Genomic DNA, 22,430 nt, shown 5'->3' with positions numbered 1-22,430 from the left:
TGAGACCAAGTTACACTAATGGGCATTGTCTCTGCATTGCCACACAGGAAAAAGAAAATGCCAGTTGCATTTAAGCATGTCCTTGATGTTGTGAATTGGTGGCTCCTGAGTATTAGAGCTGCTCAAGAGGCTGAGATCTGAGAATTGCTGTTCAAAGCCAGCCCAAGCAGAAAAGTCTGAGACTCTTATCTCCAATTAACCATCAAAAAGCCAGAGGTGGAACTGGGCTCAAGTAGTAGACTGCCAATTTTGAGCGAAAAAGCCAAGCAAGAATACAGGGCCCTGAGTTCAACATCAAATACTGGCACTCAGAGAAAGGCCAGCCTTGATAAGACCCTAAATTATTAATTCTATTCAATTTCAATACTTTCCTTGTGTATTCTTTTTCATATTTCATGGGAGAAAGTGCCAAAGACACATACATTGCTTTTGCTGAATATTAAGTTACAATGGCCGTCTTAAGGAATTTGGTTCATGCCATCACTTGAGTTGGAAGGTAAACTATATATTTGTGGAACACTGTATTTATGTGAAAGAATAACTAGCAGATTCTAGCTACTCAAACCTGTGTATTTGGCAGACATTTTGTCAAAAAATGAACCGAGTCATCTAGTTACTTCAAAGCAAACAACCAATGGTATTGGTTGGCACTAGTTGGCAATGATAAAAATTCAAGTGTTTTTGAATGAAAATTGGAAATTCAATCATCCTTTATCTGTAGTCATAACTATGACAACTTCTTAACATGAAGACTTATTGGTAGGGGTTGGAGAGGTGGCTCGGGTAGCACAGGCCAGCCAATGGGCAAAAGCATCAGATACTAAATTTGAATCCTGGGATCAGGCAAAAAAAAAGACTTATTGGTAGGGTCAGTGATGATTAATGAAGATGAAATTTTGAAATTGTATAATGAAATGTCTTAACGCATGGAAGATCTGTATAACTCCATCAACCAACGTTCTGTAAAGGTCTAATGTTTGAGGTTACAAAATGATGAGTGATTAAATAACTCATGTAAGCTTGAGATAGCAAAAAGCTTGAAGTAACAGCGTATGGAATTTTCATTGTTATAATTTCGGGGGGGGAGGTATTGCAACTGACCTTCCAAAAATAAACATTTATTGAGTACTGTTTTAGTTGCAAAAAGATCTAGCCGATTACCAGTGGCTTATGCCTAAATGCTTAGCTACTCAGGATAGTAGTTCAAACCCAGCCTGGGAAGAAAAGTCTATGACACTCTAATTAGCCACAAAAAAGCATGAAATGAAGCTATTGCTCAATTGGTAGACCACAAAAGCTCAGGGACAGCAACCAGGCCCTGACTTCAAGCCTCAGGACAGGCATAACACAAAACAAAACAAGACAAAACAAAAAGAATATCCCTAATTATCTGAAAGGTTATTCAGATATACCTCCATTTTCCAACAATATATCTACATGAGCTTGGATTTTCTTCCTCTATTTCACCAAAATTCTGTCATATATCCTAGAGTTAGTGTAAGGATTAAATGAGATACAATGTGTTCGATACATGGCAGAAAGTTTGCCATTTAAGTGACTTTTGTCTTTCTCTTCTTCATGTCATTAGCTAACTTAAGAGGATGAGAAAGTCCTGGGACCTTCTGAGCTATCTGAATTAGATGCAAGACATTCAGAAACAGATATGAGAACCCAGCTATCTTCTATTAAATAGTTCTGTTTTTATAAAGATGTTGTTATATATTAATGTGTAATGAACTTGTTATTTTATTTCTAAATGGATTAATTTGTATTTCTTCATATACTCCACATGAAGAAAAGCTCTTTAGGGCTCTCAATAATATTTAACAACATAGAAAGGAGAGCTCCTGGGATAGCATTTAAGAACTGTTGCTCTACTTTAGTTATAAAAACAGCATGGAAATAATCAAAACTGATGGAAAAGATAGAAAACCCAGAAATTGAACTACATAGCCAACTGATTTTTAGCAAAGGTTAAAAAAAAAACACACATTGGAGAAAAGATAGCGTGTTCAGTAAGTTGTACTGGGAAAATGGAATATCCACATTGGCCCCTATCTCTCATCTTGTATAAAAATAAACTCAAAAATAGATCAAAGACCTTAATATGAAACCCAAAACCTTGAAACTACTAGAACAAAATATAAGGAAACATTTCAAGATATTGAAACAGGCAATTATTTTCTTGATATTACTCCAGAAAGCACAGGAAAGTAAAGCAAAAAAATGGGATTACATCACACTAAAAACCTACACAGCAAAGGAAAACAATCCACAGTGAACTGAAACCATGTAGAATGGGAGAAAATCCTTACCACCTGTTCATCTAAAAGAGGATTCATTTCCAGAACACATTAGAAGCTTAACAAAACAGGAAAAGTAATCCAATTAAAAATGGGCAATTGCTTCTCAAAGGAAGAGATACAAGTGGGCAGATAAAGTGACCAGCCTCTCATATAAACTCCCAAGAGTACAACATTTGAGAACTGCCACTCTTCAATGCCCTTTCATCTTCCATTCCAGAGATACTGTCATCCTTTCTCACATCCACTGCCCCAAAGCTCTGCCCCATCTAATTCAGATAGCCCAGAAAGTCCTAGAACTTTCTCATCCTCTTAAGTTAGCTAATGATGTGAAGAAGGGAAAGAGAAAAGTCACTTAAAGGCAAACTCTGTGCCATGTATCAAATATATAGTATCTCATTTAATCCTCACACTAATTCTAGGAAGTAATGACAATAATAAACCCAAATATTATAAGACATCAGGACACGTAGGGAGCCAGTCTTATCACAGGGTCAGCAAAAACTTATACTAGCTAAAAATCATCTATAAAGGAAATAAATAAACACATCTGACAAATAACAGCAATACTAGTTTTTCAATACATGGCGGTGATATTATACTTCACTAAAACTTGGTTGCACTCAAGACTCTTATCTCTAACCAGCCACACTCTACAAGTGGTACTATAACTCAAAGTGGTTCAGTGCTGGTCTTGAGCAGAAGTGCTCAGGAACAGTGCCCAGGAGGCCTTGAGTTCAAACCTTCTTGAATACCAACTGGGACAAGCCATCCCAGCAACGAGCAACTAGACTCAGCCAGTCTGGGGAACAAGGGACCATGGAGAGGAGTAAGAGGAGATGATGTCACATCAGCCACTTTGTGCCTGCCCTTTCAAAATTAACCAGAGCTGGGAGGTCAGTGGAAGTAAGAAGCCTGCCCATCTAATGTCCATACCTGTCTACCTTTTAACTGAACAGGAATTTATATTCTTGCCTTTGTCACCTGACTTCTCCTCTACCAAGTTGCCAGATGTCAGAAGTAGCTAGGGACATTTCTACCAACATTTTCAGCCCAAGTCCTTCCTCTTGCCATTTATTTGCTCTCTAATATTTTTTTTCCAGCCCCTCAATGCCTCATGAGACTTCTCCAGACTTCATCTAAGGACTCACACCACCAAGGGACAGCTGCTGCTTGCTGCCTTCTCTGGGAGGGGACCAAATTCCAGCCTTTTACCCCTATTGTCGACGACCCTTGTCAGCAGGACGTAGCCAGAAAGAATCCACACCATATTTCATGATTAGTAAAAGTCTGGAATGTAAGGTCCGCTTCTGGATGGCGAGCAGACTCCACCCTCCTCGCAGCAAAGTCTCCACCCAGTATCCGCATTACCTAGGCAACTGGCACACCTGGAAGAGGTCACATCTGCATCCGCTGAGGTCACATCTGAATTTGATGTGGCCACACCTTTCTCCACCCATACCCTAGATAAGACCTAGCCTAGGCCCAGACACTCTCTTTTCTAGCTTTGTTCTAGCTCTTATCTAGCTCTTTCCCAGCTCTCTCTCTTTCCCAGCTCTCTTTCCCAGGCTTTTCCCAGCCATGTGGAGGGCCTACATGGCCTGGTGCCAGCCAGAACGATGAATAAACCTACCCTTTACCTGAGAAAAAACAACAACTTGGTTGCATAGCATTAACAAATTTCATAAAAGCTTTGGTCACTACAGTGTTGAAAATGTTTAATTTATGAATAAACACATTTACTGATTATACAAATTATTTGATAATGGAAATAACAAAGGGATCATCATCTTGGAAAATCCTGAACACCACTGTATGATGGCATTATAGCTTCATGAAGCTACAGCAAACTCCAAGCCTTTGGGGCAATGGAAAGTTGTTTAGAATGATATACTTAGCCATAAAAACCCACTTTTGTACTCAAAGTATTTAAAACTCTAATCACAAAAAGTCAACAACACACACACAGATAAAACCAGTTAACAGCCAGGCACAGGTGGCTCACGCCTGTAATCCTAGCTACTTGGGAGGCTGAGATCTGAGGATCTCAGTTCAAAGCCAGCCCAGGCAAGAAAATCCATGAGACTCATCTCCAATAAACCAACAGAAAACTGGAAGTGGTGTTGTGGCTCAAGTGGTAGAGCACTTGCCTTGAGCTGAAGAGCTGAGGGACAGTGCCCAGGCCCAGAGTTCAAGCCCACCATGACTGACAAAAACAACAACAAAAAAAAACAGTTAACAGCCCAGTAGCATACAGGGTTTAAGTAGGGAAGTGGACGGAAAATGCTGAGTCCCGTGGAAGATCCAGCACATCTGGGCAAATATCTCTACCACTGAGTTACATCTAAGGCCCTGGATCTGTTTTTTTTTTTTTTTGACATTTTAAAATTTTTTATTAATTTAGTTTTTGTGGGTTTTTAAATTTTTTTATTTTTAATATATATATTTTTATTGCAAAGATACTGTGCATAGGGCTTACAGTTACATAGTAAGGTAATGAGTACATTTCCTATTGAGTATTGTTACCCCCTCCTTTGTTTTTCCCCTACCATCCCTCCCTTCCCACCTCCACAAATTCTCCCTCCCCCACCCCCCAAAGTTGTAAAGCTTGTTTTCAACATAGTGTCTTGTACATCTCATTGTTACAGCCGGTCATCCTGTATCCTTATTTCAGCATTTTGTTATTTCCCTTCCCCTCCCCCAAATTAGAAAAATGTATAAACAAGATGCAGGACACCAGAATCAAATACAAAAAATCACATGGTACATTATAAATACAAGCCTCTAGATCTGTATCTTTAAATGAAGACCACAAATGGTCAGAGGAAAACAACTGGCCTTCCAAGTGAAAGGAGCAATGGGGGAAAAGACAGATGTGGAAAGAACCAGGTGCTTGACGCAGTAGAGGGCTCAAAGGAAGCCACGAGAGACAAAGTTGGGAAAGGCAATTTAGGGCCAAATGTTGAAGGGCTGGATAGACTAATGAGAAGGATAAACTTGATCCCTCTACACAATTTGAATTAATAGAATAAAGAAGTAACACAATGAGAGCAGAGTGTGGGGTAGATTGAGAAACTGGGACAAGAATTGAATAGTCCTATTAGGAAGCAATTTACAATTCACTGCTGAGATTGTTCAAATCCGACTGGGGAAAATTGAAGCCAAAAGGAATGAACTTGTGGGAGACATTGAAGGTCACAGTTTGGTAACCAAGGCAATGGAGAGATGAGAAAGAAAGAAGACTCCAAATTGCAAGCCCAAGAGACTATCACATAAGGCAGCTACATAGGAACCATTTGGCCTAGGAAACATCTGCTTACTCCATGTCCTTCTAAGTTTGGTGTTGTTCTACTGGAAGGAAGAAGGCCTGTAGGTTTACTGACATGGTGGGATTTTTAGGGGATCTGGCGAAGAAATCAAAGCCATATACTGAACTTACCACTGGTCAGTTCTTCATCTTGCTCCTTCCCTCTACAGGATAGCGAGACCTGAATTTATTTAAAACACTGCAGCTGCTCAATCACTTCCCAGCCAAAATTCAAAGCAACTCTCCTCATTGAGCAATTCCACTGGTTTCTTCTTTGGCTTTGGGACTGACAAGGCATTTGGTCTTAGGCTTTATTTTTTTAAGGCTGCTTTCTTGGGTCTGAGGCCTTGGTTTTATACTCATACCTGGTTTTCTGATCTTTGACTCAATTGTATCTAGCTATGCCCCAGGTGGGTGGAAAAGCACCACTTGCTTCCAATCTCCCTGTTGCTTTTGCCAGACCGGCTCAAATCTATCTTGTTCCCCTCAAATGTAGAAAAAGATCAGATGGGCTTTTTGCATAATACTAGGTCCCTTTCTGAAAAGTGTTTCACAGTAATTAAAGGGAAAGGAATGACAAGAACAAGAAGGGAAAAGCTAAAGATGACTTTTGGTGAGCCTAGAGAACAGAAAAGAAGGGGGCCACAATGATCAGATCATTCTTTTCAGGTACAGAAAAGCTCTGCTGGAGAGAGGAAACCTGGCTCTCCTCCCATCCGGCCAAGGGCACACCAAGGGCTTAGTTACAGCATGAGGGTTTTACATAAGATAAAAGAATTTCTTGAACAAGTACAGAAATGGGTTTCAGAGGGGTTTTGTGTAATTGCCTTCACAGGAGATGGCTAAGAATAGCATAGCTCCTCCGGCAGCCGGAAGGCACAGAGGTGTTCTATGGACACCAGGAAGTGAGCCTTTCCTTGCCGCCCCTTCCAAGACCCCCACCCTCTTCTACTGTAGGAACAAAAATGTCCACGCTTTGTTAGGCCCCCACCGAAAAGCTTTGAACCCTTTCCCATAGCAAAGGCTCTTAGCCAATTCCTGATATTTTTAGAATAAAATCATTTAGTGAAGCCATTGCCCCAGTGGCCACCAGAGCACTGTAATAGTGATAATTCCAAAAGCCATAAAGGCAATTTCTGACAAAATGATATCCTACGCAGACTCGAAATTGTTTCTTTAACTGAAGGGCTGCATGGCTGGGTTTTAATTAGAATGGATTAATACACTGTTCCTGTTTGTAAAAACCAAAATTGAAAGGAAGGAGGTAATTTAGGTAAAGGAAAATATCATCTGGATTCTCTCGCTCACAAACATAACCCTTGAAAACATAAGGAAAATTAATTTAAAATATGTTACATATCCTAATCATTTCTGTATCTAAAATCTCATGGGCATTACATAATTGCATAAGCTTCTCATGCATGTGTGTACATGTATAGAAGTCTATATTTTGGATCTATTCTATAAATCATACAAACACCTATACATATTCTATATGGTAATAGGTAAATATACATTCTATTGCCAGAAAGGCACTAAGAAAGAGTAGGTCAAGTGAATTACTTTCGTCCTCTCCATCAATTGATTTGGCAAACTCAAGAAACTAATAATCTAGTGCATAAGATGATCTTCACAATATTCCACTACAAAACTACAGAGTTGTATCATTGGGTCTTCATTTCAACAAACAAAGGGAGGTATTTTTGTAAGTTTCCTCTTTTCATTACAACACTTTGATATATATACAATTGTAGAAAAATGTTGAAGAGGGAAAGGAAGAAAGCTAGATGTGTTTCAGCATTCATCATTGTAAAGATTTTAGCTACCACATCTGTACTAGAAAAAAAGCACCAGGCCTACCTATCCATTCAATTCCAACCTCATCTATGACCAAGTCTTTTTAAAAGGGTTCTGTCTTGATAGTTCGCATGACTGCCCCCAAATCTCCCTCTCAGGCAACCATCATAACACATCTCCCATGGATTACTGAAGAAGCCTCCTACCTGGTCCCCAAGGCTTGTTTAATCCATTTCCAAGTCTTCTTCACACCATCATCAACTAACTTTTCATTAACCAAAACATAATCATTCACCAAGAATGAAATTGTTCGATGGTTCCCAGATGTTCATAGGATTGAAGCCAAATTTAGTATCATGATGTATCAAGACCTGTCTCGGCCTTACGTCTGCCAAACTCTTGCTTATCACTATCCCCCTCTTGCCTCTTTTCTAAACTCTAGCTTTAATAATCTATGCTCAGCTCTTCCCATTGGGTTATTTCCCCCACCACACCATTATGTTTTCCAGAATCCTGGTGTTTCTCTCCAAAACTCTTCACCTTATCCCTAACTTGCTTTCAATGCATGTTATAAAACTCAGGGCTGAGAGTGTAGCTCAATAATAGAGCACTTGCCTAGAATGTATAAGGCCTTGGCTTCATTCCTAACTCTGAAAAAAAATCACTCAAGTCCAAGTTTAATTTCATCTTTTCCAGGAAGTTTCCTAGTCTTGGCTCCACACTCAATCTAGTCTCTTACCTACATTCCAAAAACAAGTGTAGGATTATCTTGGAATATAGACAAAGCAAGGGCTCAAATTAGAAGGGAGGGTGAAATTGGTGTAATAGTTTAATTTCCATCAGAAAATGTCAAAGTAGTTATTGTGAAGAGAAAAAAAGCAGAACTTAAACTTTCTTGTATTCGAGTGGTAATTTTTAAAAGGTTTTTTTTGGTGAAATATACCTAATTAAAAGTATACCAGGGTTGGGAGGGGAAAAACTGAGAGAAAACAAGGCAGGGAGTGACACTGTTCAAAAAGAAATGTACTCATTACCTGACTTATGTAACTGTAACCCCTCTGTATAACAACTTTACAATAAAAAAAATAAAAGTGTACCAATAATTAACATGAGTAGCATCCAAATAAAGAAACTTTAATGACTAATGAAGTTGAGCACCTTTACACATATAGGTCAGTAGTTTAGATATTTTTTATGAACAAGTTCCAGTCATCTTCCTGATTTCCTATTGGTTCTCTTTCTTATTCATTTTTATTATTTTGATGTCATAGCTGATGCCATTATAACTCTTTCATTGCTTGGTTTATTTATCTATTGACTTATTTATAAACATATGAATATTTTTATTCAATCTTGTTTGCAATGAACCCTCTGCCTCCATTCAATTACATATTATACTGTTAAAATTTTTACTGTATTTGATGTCGGTGCCCTGCATCTTGTATATACACTTCTCTAATTCGGGAAGGGGAAGGGAAAAAACAAAATGCTTAAATAAGGAGGCAGGATGGTGCATTGTAACAATGAGATGTACAAAACACTATGTTGAAAATGAACTTTACAACTTCAGCGGGTGGGGGGTGGTAGTTGTGGAGGTGGGAGGGAAGAGAAGGTAGGGGAGAACAAAGGAGGAGGTAACAATGCTCAATAGGAAATGTACTCATTACCTTGCTCATGTAACTGTAACCCCTCTGTACAGTATTTTTACAATAAAAAAGCACGAAAAAACTTTTATTTACATACTTGCTTTTTCTTATGAATTTCTAAGTAATTTTTTTTAGTAACATGTTTTTTTTTAATTTTATTTGTGAACTTACTGTACAGAGGGGTTACAATTACATGGGCAGGATAATGCGTACATTTCTTACCAAGCATTGCAGCCTCCTCCTTTTGTTTACCCTTCACATCCCTTCCCAGCCTCCCCCCTCCCCCCCCAATCCCAATCCTTCTCCTTCCCCCCTCCTCCCCCCCCCCCCCCCCCCCCGCACCGACGTTGTAAAGCTCGTTTTGGACATGACAACTTGTACTTCTCATTGTTGCAACAGGTCCACCTGTATCCTTAAACTCCTCCTCAAGTTATACTGACATCAAATATAGTGAAAGCAGGGGTTATACTGTGGGGGAGGGACATACAAAGCAACCAAGAGATAATCTTATAAGTGCGTTAGAAACACATGCATGAAAGAAAAAAACATTAAAATACATATCTAAGGGTTCGAGCTCTTACCATTATACTACCAACCACAGAATAATTTCTGGCAAGTGATTCAATAAATCTTTGTTTAGTTAATGAAAATACATTTAACATTATAAAACATGGTGGAGAAACCTAACACTTGGCAGATAACATGTGTCTCATTGTGGCATTTCTTGTTGCTATAGTGCCTCAGGTTCCTTCTCAAATGATTCTTCTTCCCACAATGCCCTGGGTACCAGTAAAAAGAACCAGAATAGCGCATTCCCAAGCCATCAAGCAATCAGCACAACACCCAGGGGAGGAGAAGATATGATATAGTAGGAGTTCTATAATATAATCAGTGCCATTTCCTCTCCCCCCCACCCCAGGGGGAGGGGGGAAGGTGGGGGTCTCCAGTTTAGGTCCCTCTCTAGAGAGAGAGCTACTTTCTTTCCAGGCTTTCCTTTCCTGTTCAAATACAGTTAGTCTGTTTACCTTAAACACTGCCTTTTACTTTTTTTTTTTAATGGGGAGAGAAAATGAATCCATTCTCTCAGATAGCATCAATGGGGGGATGGAAAATGGGAGAGAAGAAGAAAAAAATCAACAGCTGTGTTTGATCTGGGAAGGTGTAAGCCAGGTTAGATGTTGGACTGTACAGTTCAAAGGTTTGATTTCGATAAACGTTCTGTGAAAAAATATGCAGAGGATTTCAGGCGAAGCAGCCCTGAGGCAGAAGACAACAGAGAGCTTGGTAAAGTTAGAAAACAAAGACCCAGAAAACTACAACAAAGGCAGTTGGGAAGTGACAGCTGAAGTGCAGCAGCGGGTCATGCAGGAAATTTGGGTCAGGGGATGTTGTTGGCATTTTATTGTAAATTCAATGAAAAAGAGCCCTGAAGGATTTTCATGCAAAGGCATGACAATATCATTGTAATAGTGTGTGTGAAGTTTCGGATTAAAGCTACAAACATCTGAGATTAATCAAAATGCAATACAGCAACTAGCACCCTGCCTCGTGTTTTCTAGGCAGACGTTAAGTGACAGTTGATTTTTCCTTATTCTCCAGTAAATATCACTTCAGACATATCACCAGTGGACTTAGATGAGGGAATGCATTTATGACAACTATGGTTTGTAGAGTACTTTTAATATGCTGAATGCTTTAAAAATGGCTTTTATTCGATGCTTAACAATAAAATTGAAGCACTGAGCTTTCAGTTCCTAAAGAACCATTTATGCTTTAAAAAAGCTTTTGATTGATTTCTTCCCTATAAGGTATGTGCATTAGCTCAAAATCAATCTGTAACAGACCTCTGTGTGTGCATGCACGCACACATGCACGTGCACACACCCACAAATGGGAGTTGAAATGTGAATCTCCAAGGGCTGAGGTTGGCCCTTGTTGATAAGTAAAAATGTTCTCTAGAGGATTTGTGACAAATCTACTTCAGCATTCTCCTAGATTTATCCCTATGCAACTTTGGGAGGTGGACAGAGATACATTCCTCTCATCTCAAGTGAATTCTCTAAGGGTAGAATTATATGTCTTCAGGAGAGATGGAAAATTCTAAATGTTCAAGTATATTTGTATTATTCAAATAGGAAAAAAATAGGATTGGCTTCTGCATAAAATACAATCCCTATTATTCAACAATTTAAAGACAGCTTTAGACTCTTTAGTTATAGACATTGCTGGGTAAAGACAATAACATTTTTTATAGCAGCATGTTTTCCAAAAAAATAAATTATTTTCTTTTGCCATTAAAAAGCAAAACAGATTTCCAATTAAAAGTAGAGGAATCAGTGAATTACTCTCTCACACACAAATATGATAGTAAAACACGTTTCTCAAATGTATAATCCCACATGGACAAAATAATTAGAAACAAGCTAAAATACCATATACAATACTAGGGACCAGAACTTGGAAGCTATAGGTAATAGCAATTGTCAGAAGATATGAAAGGGTCAAAAACAATGTGAAGCCGGGTACTGGTGGCTCACGCCTGTAATACTAGCTACTCAGGAGGCTGAGATTCAAGGATTGAAGCCAGCTCCGGCAGAAAAGTCCCCATGAGACTCTTTACTCCAATTAACCACTCAAAAACCAGAAGTGGCACTTTGGCTCAAAGTGGTAGAATGTTAGTCTTGAGCACCAGGAGGCTCAGAGACAGCACCCAGGCTCTGAGTTCAAGCCCCAGGACTGGCAGAAAATACAACAACAACAATGTGATTGCTTGGAAAGTCTTAAATGACCACAGACTGTATCATAAAGGTTTTGTTCCCTGGAGAAAGTCACCTAGAGATTTTCAGGTTTCAGGAGAAGGATTGAGGACATCATGGGGCTAAACACAGAAAGTCTGCTAATTGAACTGAGGGGATCCCAGACAGGAAATTCAGGCTCTGAGGTCACCATAGTTACCTTTGCCTAGAGGAGCATCTGGTCTAAACTGGATTCAAACCCATCACTTCGACTCAATTAGTTAAATGGTCATGGGCAAGTTATTAGCCTCTCCAAACCTTGGTTTCCTTACCTGTAAAATGATAATAATAAGTATCCAAGTCACTGTTATAGTTAAATTAGGTAATACAAGAAGGCATTTAGTGCATATTTGGCACATCGTACATCCTCAATAAATGGTAGCCAGCATTATCGGTGAAGAGGAAGTTCTGGAATTCTTTCTAAAGGACTCAAGATGAAACTCCCACAAGTATAAATTCCTATACATTGATTCCATTATTTTCTAACAGATTACTATAGAGGCATAACTTAAAACATCTAGTAAGTCACAATTCAAAAACATGTTTGTGAACTCTGACCAATGTTCAGGAAACTATTGAAGAATAAGCTCTGTAGTCAGACAGACACGACCTTATTTCTGGTTCTCCAATTACTAAAGAAGTTTGGGCAAGTCCCACAAATGTTCCTCACCTGCTCAGTGGGAATAACTACAACTATTGCATGATGGTTATAATGACTGACTACAATGCAGGTAAGGCCTAGCAGAGTGCCCAGGACATAGTATGTCAACAAACAGAAGCTGTTTTCGTCACCACCATCATCATCACCACCACCATCATCATCATCATTGGGCAAAAGATTCAGTTTGACTGTTATCTAGCCACTGATTCCATAGACTTCTAAATCAACTTGGAGAGGAACATAAGGAACTTTCTATGTGGTGAAGTACACTTCTCTTGCTGTCTAGGACCTCTTTAGGAATTGGCAATGTATGTAATACTCAGTATTTTAAGGAGCAGAAATTTTAACCTAATTATTCACTTCTTTCTCTGTAAAGTTGAGTCTGAATAATTAGAACACTACTTTTGCGACATGGACATGAGCACTCACTTTTGTTGCTTAGAATCTGAACCTGGACTTACTCCGCAAGTGGGGAAAGCATAAAACAAGAATAGGGTGATTAGCATTTTACATTTGGTAATCAATGGAGATATAGAAACAACCTTAATATAAATTCTCAAAACATACTGCAAGAGATTCTACTTTCTTTCAGTATTTTATTTCATAGGATATTTTATTGACTTTCTCAATGGATCTATTTTAAATGCTTACATCATATAAAAATCCACATTGTAGCCATAGATTCTTATATTCAGTTACCTTAATTGAGCCAATTAACAAAACAAAATACACATTCAAATGAAACATGTATCTAAACCAATTAGGAATAATTAAAATTATAGATCAGGTTTTCTTTCACTGATCACAAATTATTGTAATGCTTTTGTGATGCTCATTTCCGGGCTCACTTTGGTGTGTTTATTAAAGCATGGTATTGTCAGATCACGGGGAGTATCTCATTTTCATTTTCATATCTCCAATTCTAAAGGGGATTAAATTATCCAATTAAGCTGTTAATTAAAAAGACTCCTACAGAATAAACTGCAGGCTACCAATGCCATTTCAATTTTCATTGTGCTGTGCTCAAAAGCAATTTTCTAAATTCAGAAGAGCTCAAAGTTACTACCCTCGATTTCACTTTAGAAAAAGGTAGCTAGAAATGCTAGCTGAAGGTCCAACCCATTTCCTCTCTCTGAGAACATGGCAGTACTATGTGACCTAGCCTTCCCTGTGGTTAGATTTGGCCATATGATTGAGTTCCATCCAGTGGATTAAAACAGGAGTAATGTAGACTGCTCCCAGGCCATTTCTCATTCAACAGTTTATTGTTGATGAGTATGTATTCAAACATGTGTTGAAAATGTTAAAATGCCAATATGGAAGGAACCTGGGTCCCCAAATCACCAGGAGGAGGGAAGTACACTGATCACTAATACCCATTAAGTATGCAATGAGAAAACTTAAAACTTAAATCGCTCTAACCCAATGATAGTGTCTGTTTCTATATCTAATATGGCTTTACTAAAGAAATCAACTTGTATATATACTTTGCTAATTTGGGGACGGGAAGGGCAAAAACAAAATGCTTAAATAGGGATACAGGTTGACCCATTGTAACAATGAGATACACAAGACGCCATGTTGAAAAACAAACTTTACAATTTAGGCGAGGCAGAGTGGAGGGAGTGTACTTGTGGAGGTGGGAGGGAAGGGATGGTAGGGGAAAAACAAAGGAGGAGGTAACAATGCTTGATAGGAAATGGACACATTACCTTACTCATGTAACTGTAACCCTGCTGTACAGTATTTTTATAATAAAAATCGTATAAAAACATAATTACAAAAAATTAAAGACATTAGTTCAAATCTAAACTTAAAAAAAAAGAAATCAAGTGAGTCCCCCTATGGTATACCCCTGTTGTTACTGTATTTGATTTTGGTGCCCTGGTATTGTATATACGTTTATCTGAATTAGGGAAGGGAAGAAGAACAACAGAATGGTGAGACAAAAGACAAGGGGGAACCAACGCAACAGCAAAACTCACAAGACAATATGTTAGACATGATCTGTACAACTTGAGGGGAGGGAAACTAGTAGAAAAATGAGGGAAGGGGTAACAAGTTTGACAAGAAATGTACTCATTACCTTACTTATGTAACTGTAACCCCTCTGTACAGCACCTTGACAATAAAAAATTTTAAAAAAGAAAGAAATCAAGTGAACTTTAGGGACATGTAAATAACTTGAAGCTAATTGGAAACATTAGTGTTCTTCAAATTTTTATTAGATCTGCTTAGATATGTACTTGAAAATCTAAACAACCTCAGTACCTCTTGGATCTCATAAAATCTAAATCACATAGACAATAGAAAGATTCTGAAATTCTTTATTTCTCTATTTTTTTCATTTTTTAAGATTCTGAAATTCTTGTCTCCATTCTCCTACATTCTATGCTTCCTATTCATATCTCAGAGATCATTCATAAACTCTCATTTTATTCATTTTTCTTTCTGCCACTACTCTACACACACACATACACACACACACACATTCTTATCTCATGAATAAGCTTAGAAACTAAAAATACAGAAACTAAACTGTTCAAGACGATCATTACCAGGTTATACTCAACAACTCATTCATTACCCACTAGCTCTGAATCATCTGATGTCTATTTCTTATGATGCTCTGATCTTAAACAATGGGACGGCCTATGACTCTGAAAATTAGTACTTTTCCAGATCTTAGACTATATCAGTGCCAGAAAGTATTTGAAATGATCAAGAGAGGATTTTTCTTGTACTTCCTGTCTAACCACAACAAGCTCCATAGAGAACTTAGGAATTCCATAGTATGCCTATCCATTTGGGTAGACTCAATCAGGGTGCTCAAGCTCTGAGAATTCTGTGCCACTCAATCATTGTCACCAGGCAATTCCAGGCTCTGAAAGTACAATGGGCAAAGATATTCTATTAACATATGTGTAGCTACCCTAGAGAGCCATAGCCATTCAAAAACAAAAGCACACTGAAAATGAATTAGGGTACCTAGTCAAAAGAATTTACTGGAATCTTAGTTCAATAATTCTTTCCCAGTGCTCCAAACTGCTCCCCAATACACTTGTACACTAATATGCATACGTATCACCACATATTCCTCTACACCACTCAGCACTATAATTATACCCATCTACATATTCATCTCCCATGTTCAACTAGAGTGTTTGTTGAAGCCAGAGACTTTATATTACCCACCTTTTGTGGCACAAAATCATGGTTGCAAAAAAAGTCATTGTTGAATGACTGTATAGTTAAAAGAATGGTGAGGGCACAGAGAGAATTGTTTGGGCTTTGAGAGCAACGATCATTGCCACTTCTGTATCGGTCATAGTATGCTAGAGAATTTTCTCAAAGGCATATATTTTTCCTGAGTAGGAATATTGTTGCAAAGGCAATAAACCACATCTGTTGTCTTATGTTCTGGAAGAAAATAAAATGACCACCTTGTAAACATTGCATTGGCTATGGAAAAAGTTACTGCATCCAGTCATTTATTTATCACAGAGTAGCTGAGTAACCATTACATTGAAATCACTAAACCATCTATGTTTAGGTGGGTAATATAAACTAGCCATCAAGAAAGCTAGTCTACTACAGTGTTTTGTATGTGTAAATTTTGGGCAAATATTTTCCAAACTGGAACGGAATGACAATAGATGCAAGAGATTTTAATCATTTTTCAATAAGGAAGAGACAGAAATTCTTCAATCCAACTTTTATTGTCCTTAAAATCATTGCTCTCGTTGTTTCACAAATAGGGAGAAAAAACACAACCAAACTAGTCTCATAACAATGACCATTTAGATTTTAAAAAGAATACATTATACAATAGTACCTTTTATCAAAACAGTGGGGCACAGCCACTGGTGAAGACAATGTTGTTGGATGCAACAATCGCGTATTCTCCCATAATTCAAGGTGCAACTGAGACAATGTTTAAAATATCAAGTAAGATAGCTAACAAATGCCAGGTGATTATAAAATACTGAGTAAATATACTAAGAAATAGGGTAACCTAAGGAATAAAGGTTATTCTGAAGGTCAGTAACCCAAAGCACAAAGACTCTGTCTATCCTGACTCTGAGATACTTGACAAGCAATTTTCAAGCCTATCCATTTCTCTGGCATGAGCATAACCTGTCTGGCAAGTCATAGTTCCTAGCGCCTTCTTAGTGATGCTCCAGGGCTAAATAAGATAAAATTTATGTGCTATGCTTTAAGCTCCATTGAGGTAAGGCACTAAATAAACCTCAGGGTAATTTACGAATCCTGAGCTTGCATTAGTCATGTCCCAGTCTATCTCATAAAAAAAAGGGGGAAAAATGGAAATTGGAGGCCAGTGCTGAGCACTTGGCACAAGAACTCAGCAAACTTTGGGCAATGGTGATAAGGCTGAAAAATATTGTTCTATATACACAAAAACCTTGACTACCCAAGAGAATTTCACACACACACACACACACACACACACACACACACCTCTTTTCAATGCTCAGACAATAGTTGACTGGCAGAATAGCTGTATGAGTCAGAGAAGTATGTTATTGCAGCCTTCATCTGAGACCCAATATTTAATTTCCTTTTAATTTACCATAATTATTTTTGTGAAAACTTTATGGCACTCCTCCACTAGATATGCTGAGGGAGAATGGTCAAAAACCTGTCTTCTTTTCAGAGCCTTAGGCCAGCTTTTCTCTATTTTTTTCATTCTCTTCCAGTTGCCTCTGAGCTTCCTCCCTCCACCACTTAATCAATGTCTCTCTCTCATTTTATTTTTAGCAATCTGTTTTGAAGAAAATGACAAGATTGTAATGTGAAGAGTTAAACAGAAACATTTGGAAATCTCATCCTTCTAGAAATGTGTTCTAGCTCATAGGGCTGAGCTTGTATTGATACTTTGGGTTTCAAATAATGGTCATCCTAACTGCAACTTTCAATACAACTAGATTACATCAAATAATGTTACTCAAGGCAAGGTAGCCCAGCTCTCTAGAAATTGTGAGAACCCCAGCTGATCACCAACCACTTTTCCTGACTCAACAATCCAATTTCCAAAAAGATAATTGTATGCTTTTATCAAACACTTTCTCTGTCCTGCAGGAATGTGTTTATTTAGAACTTACAAAAGGAAATCTCGAAGAAAAATGCAATTCATGTAAGTATGACAAACCTCAACTCTTTTTAAGTGGGCCAAGTGCAGGAATAAAACAAGGATTATCTTGTAGGTCTAAAACAAATCCGAATGCTTACTCTAGAGAAATGGCACATACATTTCTGTCACTACTGACATAATACTGCTTGTGTTTCAGATACAAACAAAGGTCACGTTAAGCCATGGTTAAGAGGAAGAAAAGGTAGCTGCCCTTCAGAAGTGTATCCATTCAGAGAGGAGGAAGTCAAGGGGAAAATCACTCTCTTCTGACTAACGCAGTGTAATTGTTTTCCTCATGATGGTGTCCCGCCATTCTTCTCCCTTCAGAAGTTCCCATGGTTACAGAAGGACAAGGCACGCACTTACATTTTCTCCAAAAGGATGACAAGTCACAAAGATGCAAAATGACTTCCTGTGGTTAGTCTGAATTTGGCATTTTGCTTTAAAGATTTTTCTATTGGCCCACTTAACCCAGCACCTCCTGAGCAATGACTAATGTGATGAAGGATGGAAGGATGTTTGTGTGAAAAAGCAAGAAATACCAGGTAACCACTTTAATACCATTACCATTTTGGACAAGAAAGAGAGAGGCATTTACTTAAAAGGATAATATTCTGAGGATCAAAAACCTAATACTGCTCTTTCTCAAGTCTATTTAGAAAACCTGAACAGTAACAATGATGTGTTTTAGTTCTGTACATTTTAAGTTGCATCTATCTATCTTTAAATATCTTCAATCAAGAAATTGTTAAGTGAGAGAAGGGGTAACAGTGTTTAAAAGGAAATGCACTCATTACCTTACTTATGGAACCGTAACTTCCCTGTTCATCACCTTTACAATAAGTATTTTTTAAAAGGAACTTGTTGAAAAGTCTTTCTTTTAATGAGAGGTAACATTAAGCTATAAAGGAAGGTCATTCTGCTTGGTCCTCAATGTCTTGTTTATCCCTCTGTGCTAAAGGAAAACAAAAGTCATGTGTTCCTTCTGCACAACTGGAAACCCCTCCCTCTCACTGCGGACTTATTTCTGAGCTAAGAGATGCACACAGGTGAGGATAATGAAATAACCATAAATGGGGCCTAAGAACTGTGCCCAGCAGATGGATGATCATTGAGAGGCATGCAGGCTCAGTAAGATTTGGGAGATTTTCAATTCCTAGGTTTTCCACTGCTGCATGAATAGGAGTTTTTAAGACTTTTGCAACTACCTAGTAGACTTTCTGACATCTTTGTTCATGCTGGCCTAAACAGGCTACTCAGCAATATCAGGTGTTACCTGTGAAGTATGATTTCATTTCAATAGACTACAAAACTGAAGGCATTAACTTCATTAAAAACTATAAAATGGAAATACAACCTATTTCTCATGGAACTACCTTAGCGTTAAATATCAGAGAATGTCCTCTACAAACTCTGGCACTGCATTCCAAGGAATTGCAAGGCCTTGAAGGCATCCGTACACACATCTTCTTCATTGTAATAGACTGCTCCTTTTTTTATGGGTACATTTGACTTAAGCTCCCCACAAAGCTATAGAATGAGATGGCATGTACCACTCAGCTGTGGCTAACACACGACAATGGGCAATAGCAATATGAGCGGAGAGTGTTTTTTCTTTTGACAAAAGTAGCCTAGGGATTTGCTTTTGTTGGTTTGGATTTGTTTTTAAAGAAACATCCTTGGTTCATATTTTATATTCCTTCCCTGTTTTAAGCCTTATGACCCCAAACAGATAGTTTAGAATGGGGTAGGTCATCTCCTCAAATAACAAAAACATATTAAAAATAAAAAACGCCTCAGGGGAATGTAGGCCTAAAGCAGTGGGCGATGAGTGTTTAGTGCCACTTCTGTTGACACTGGGCTGCTCTCTCTGGACAGCAGAAAGCAGCATCCAACTACCAGAGTCGGCAGGATTCCATGCCTCTGTTCATTGTGGAATTAGGTGGACAGTTAAAAGCTTTCTGGAATTCTTCAAAGTTACTAACAGCACCATTGACCCTGGGAGGAAAAAAAAGATACAATAAAGTACATATCAATGAATTCTTAACAGATGAACAGATTCTGGATGAAATAGTTAAACAGTATGTGGTTTGAATTGCGTTTCACTCATTCAATCCTTTTACAAAAGAGACAAATAAAGCCTAAAATCAGTAAGTAAACTTCCCAAGAAATTAATAGCACTGAGACTAGAACCACTATCTCCTCAATGCCAGGCAATCATCCTAATTACTTTTCTTACATTCTTCAGATTCCTATAAAACTGTATCATGTCCAATACTTAGTTTTCCTAATTTTAAAAAATTACTTTTGCTGGCCACCAGTGACTCATACCTGTAATCCTAGCAACTGAAGAAGCTGAGATCTAAGGATCACAGTTGAAGCCTTCCCAGGCAGGAAAGCACATGAGAATTTTATCACCAATTAAGCATCAAAAATGCCAGAAGTAGAACTGTGGCTCAAGTAATAGAACTCTAGGTTTGAGCAAAAAAAAAAAAGTTCAGGGATAGTGCCTCAGCCCTGAGTTTGAGGCCCAGGACTAGCACAAAAATATTGCTTATCATGGAAAGTATTACTGCCATAAGGTGTGTAAGTATTAAATGTACACACTGCTAATTTTTCCATAGGTGGCCATGTTAGTACTACTCAGATCAAGGCACATGCATATCCATTCTGAAGGCTTACTTATATCCCTTACCAAGAGTATCTCCAAAAATAATTACTGTTATAATCTCTATCTCCATAGTTTTGACTGCTTTTGAACTTCCTATGAACTCAATCCACAGTATGCAATGTTTTTGTCATTGATTTCTTTTACTCCCTATAATGCCTCTAAGAGTCTTTCATGTTCCTGCATTTCTAACTATCATTGAAGAATTCATTCAGTCTACAAAACACTTTGTCTATATTCCTATTTGGTCTGGAGGCTCACATTTACCTACAATTTAGTGTGTGAAACAATCGAATAATGAATAATAATAAATAGTTGGAGTTGTTATAGATGAATAATTTTTCACCGGATTTTAGCTCCAGAATCTTGTTTTCTTGAAAGTTCCTGACTACAGTAAAGACTATGAATCCCTTACCCAGCATTTTGATTGCATAATTGCATTATATTATTTGCCCTGCACTCAAAATCTATAGTTACTACAGAAATCAGTAATATACGAGGCAAAAAAATACCTACCTACTCATCTATTTCTTACTCAACTACACAGTCAAAGGGTTGACTAGAAATTCAGCACTCCCAGTCACTTTTTCTTCCCTAAGGGCATCAGAATGAATGTATAGCACATATTCAACAAAACTTCATAACCTCTTATGCTTTAGCTGGGAGATATATATATATATATATACATACATATATGTATATATGGAGAGCTCAGAGTGTAATTCACCTTAGGCAACTGCTAAAGATAGAATATAGCTGATAATTAGTAAGCATATTCTGCAAATCACCAGCTACCATCCAACGTTATAAGCAACTAGTTAGTAAAAAGAATTTTATTTCTAAAGCTTATCCATGGAGTAATTAATCTACTGTGTAGTTTCGTCTGTGCTATTTGTCAGTGGGTGCACATTTTAGCACATTAGAAACTGTCGGCCTTCATGAGGGTTTAGCACAGTGGGGGAGACTTTCCAACATAGTGATTAGATTTTTATGCTACTGGGTAATTTATAGACAATTTTGAAGCATAGAAAAAGCTGAAGGAATAAGACTTAAATATAGAAGAAATTTTACATGACTTTCTTCAGTTTGCTAATGGATTCATTTAAATATGAAATGTAAAGATACCTAGGTATATGTTCTAAGCAAAGAGTGAATAACTCTAAGTTATTATGACCCATTGAGTTTCTCATTATGATTATCTGCTCTCTACTATAAAAAATATCTCAAGGTGTAGAACTTAGCACAAAGTAAGTAATATTAACCATAATTTTGTTTTCACTTAACACTTCATACATTCTGACAATTAAGGTTGCAATTCATAATCCATTCCCCTTCATCTGTAGGCAACTGTTTCACATTATGATACAAGATGAGAACCAAAAATGCAGTATCCCTGAATCTAGTTATGAATTATAACCATTAAATATCCACATATATCTTCCTTTGTGCTCAGAACTATTCAGAAAGAGGGCACTCATGCATAGGTGTTGGTTGAGTGTGAGAAAAAGCAAGAAGTCCTAAATAGAATATTCTTTAACATAAACCAGAGCTCTTAGTGTTTTAAGGTAGATTGTATCACCACACACAGACACACACACACAGACACACACACACACTGGTTCTTGCTTGGCATTTGTGCTCAAGGCTGGTGCTCTACCACTTGAGCCACAGTTCCATTCTTGCTTTTGGTGGTTAATTGGAGATGAGAAGCTTTCCCTGTCTGGGCTGGCTTCAAACCATGATCCTCAGATCTCATCCTTCTGAGTAGCTAGGGTTACAAGCATGAGCCACACACGCATCCAGCTAATATCTTTCCCAGCCAAACTAAAACTAAAACAATGATATGTATTCCAATTATATTGGAAACTTATGATCTTGAATGCTACACTAGATTCAAGATGTGTACAAATGGTTCACACATGGTTACAGAAATTTAGTTCAAAAAGCACTGAGTAGACCAGCTTATTATTTTTGGGGGGGTGGTCCGGTCATGGGGCCTGAACTGTGGGCCTGGGCGCTGTCCCTCAGCTCTTCAGCTCAAGGCTAGTGTTCTACCATTTGAGCCACAGTGCCACTTCCGGCTTTTTTCTTTTTGCTTATG

At 38.0% G+C, this 22,430-nt stretch overlaps 1 protein-coding gene across 1 annotated transcript in view; it reads right to left on the bottom strand.

Annotated features, from left to right (window-relative positions):
- Nucleotides 1-19,281: 19,281 nt before the first annotated feature.
- Phex (phosphate regulating endopeptidase homolog, X-linked) overlaps nt 19,282-22,430 on the bottom strand; it is a 210,161-nt gene continuing 207,012 nt past the window's right edge. The window contains exon 23 of the mRNA XM_013026527.1: nt 19,282-19,659. Coding sequence (XP_012881981.1) covers nt 19,557-19,659 — 103 coding nt within the window. The 3' untranslated portion in view covers nt 19,282-19,556. The remainder of the gene's footprint in view (nt 19,660-22,430) is intronic.

This window comes from Dipodomys ordii, unplaced genomic scaffold, assembly GCF_000151885.1.
Source record: "Dipodomys ordii isolate 6190 unplaced genomic scaffold, Dord_2.0 Scaffold94, whole genome shotgun sequence".
Lineage (NCBI taxonomy): Eukaryota > Metazoa > Chordata > Mammalia > Rodentia > Heteromyidae > Dipodomys > Dipodomys ordii.
The sequence above is the reverse complement of the archived record's forward strand: the minus strand, read 5'-3'. Positions and strand labels throughout refer to the sequence as shown.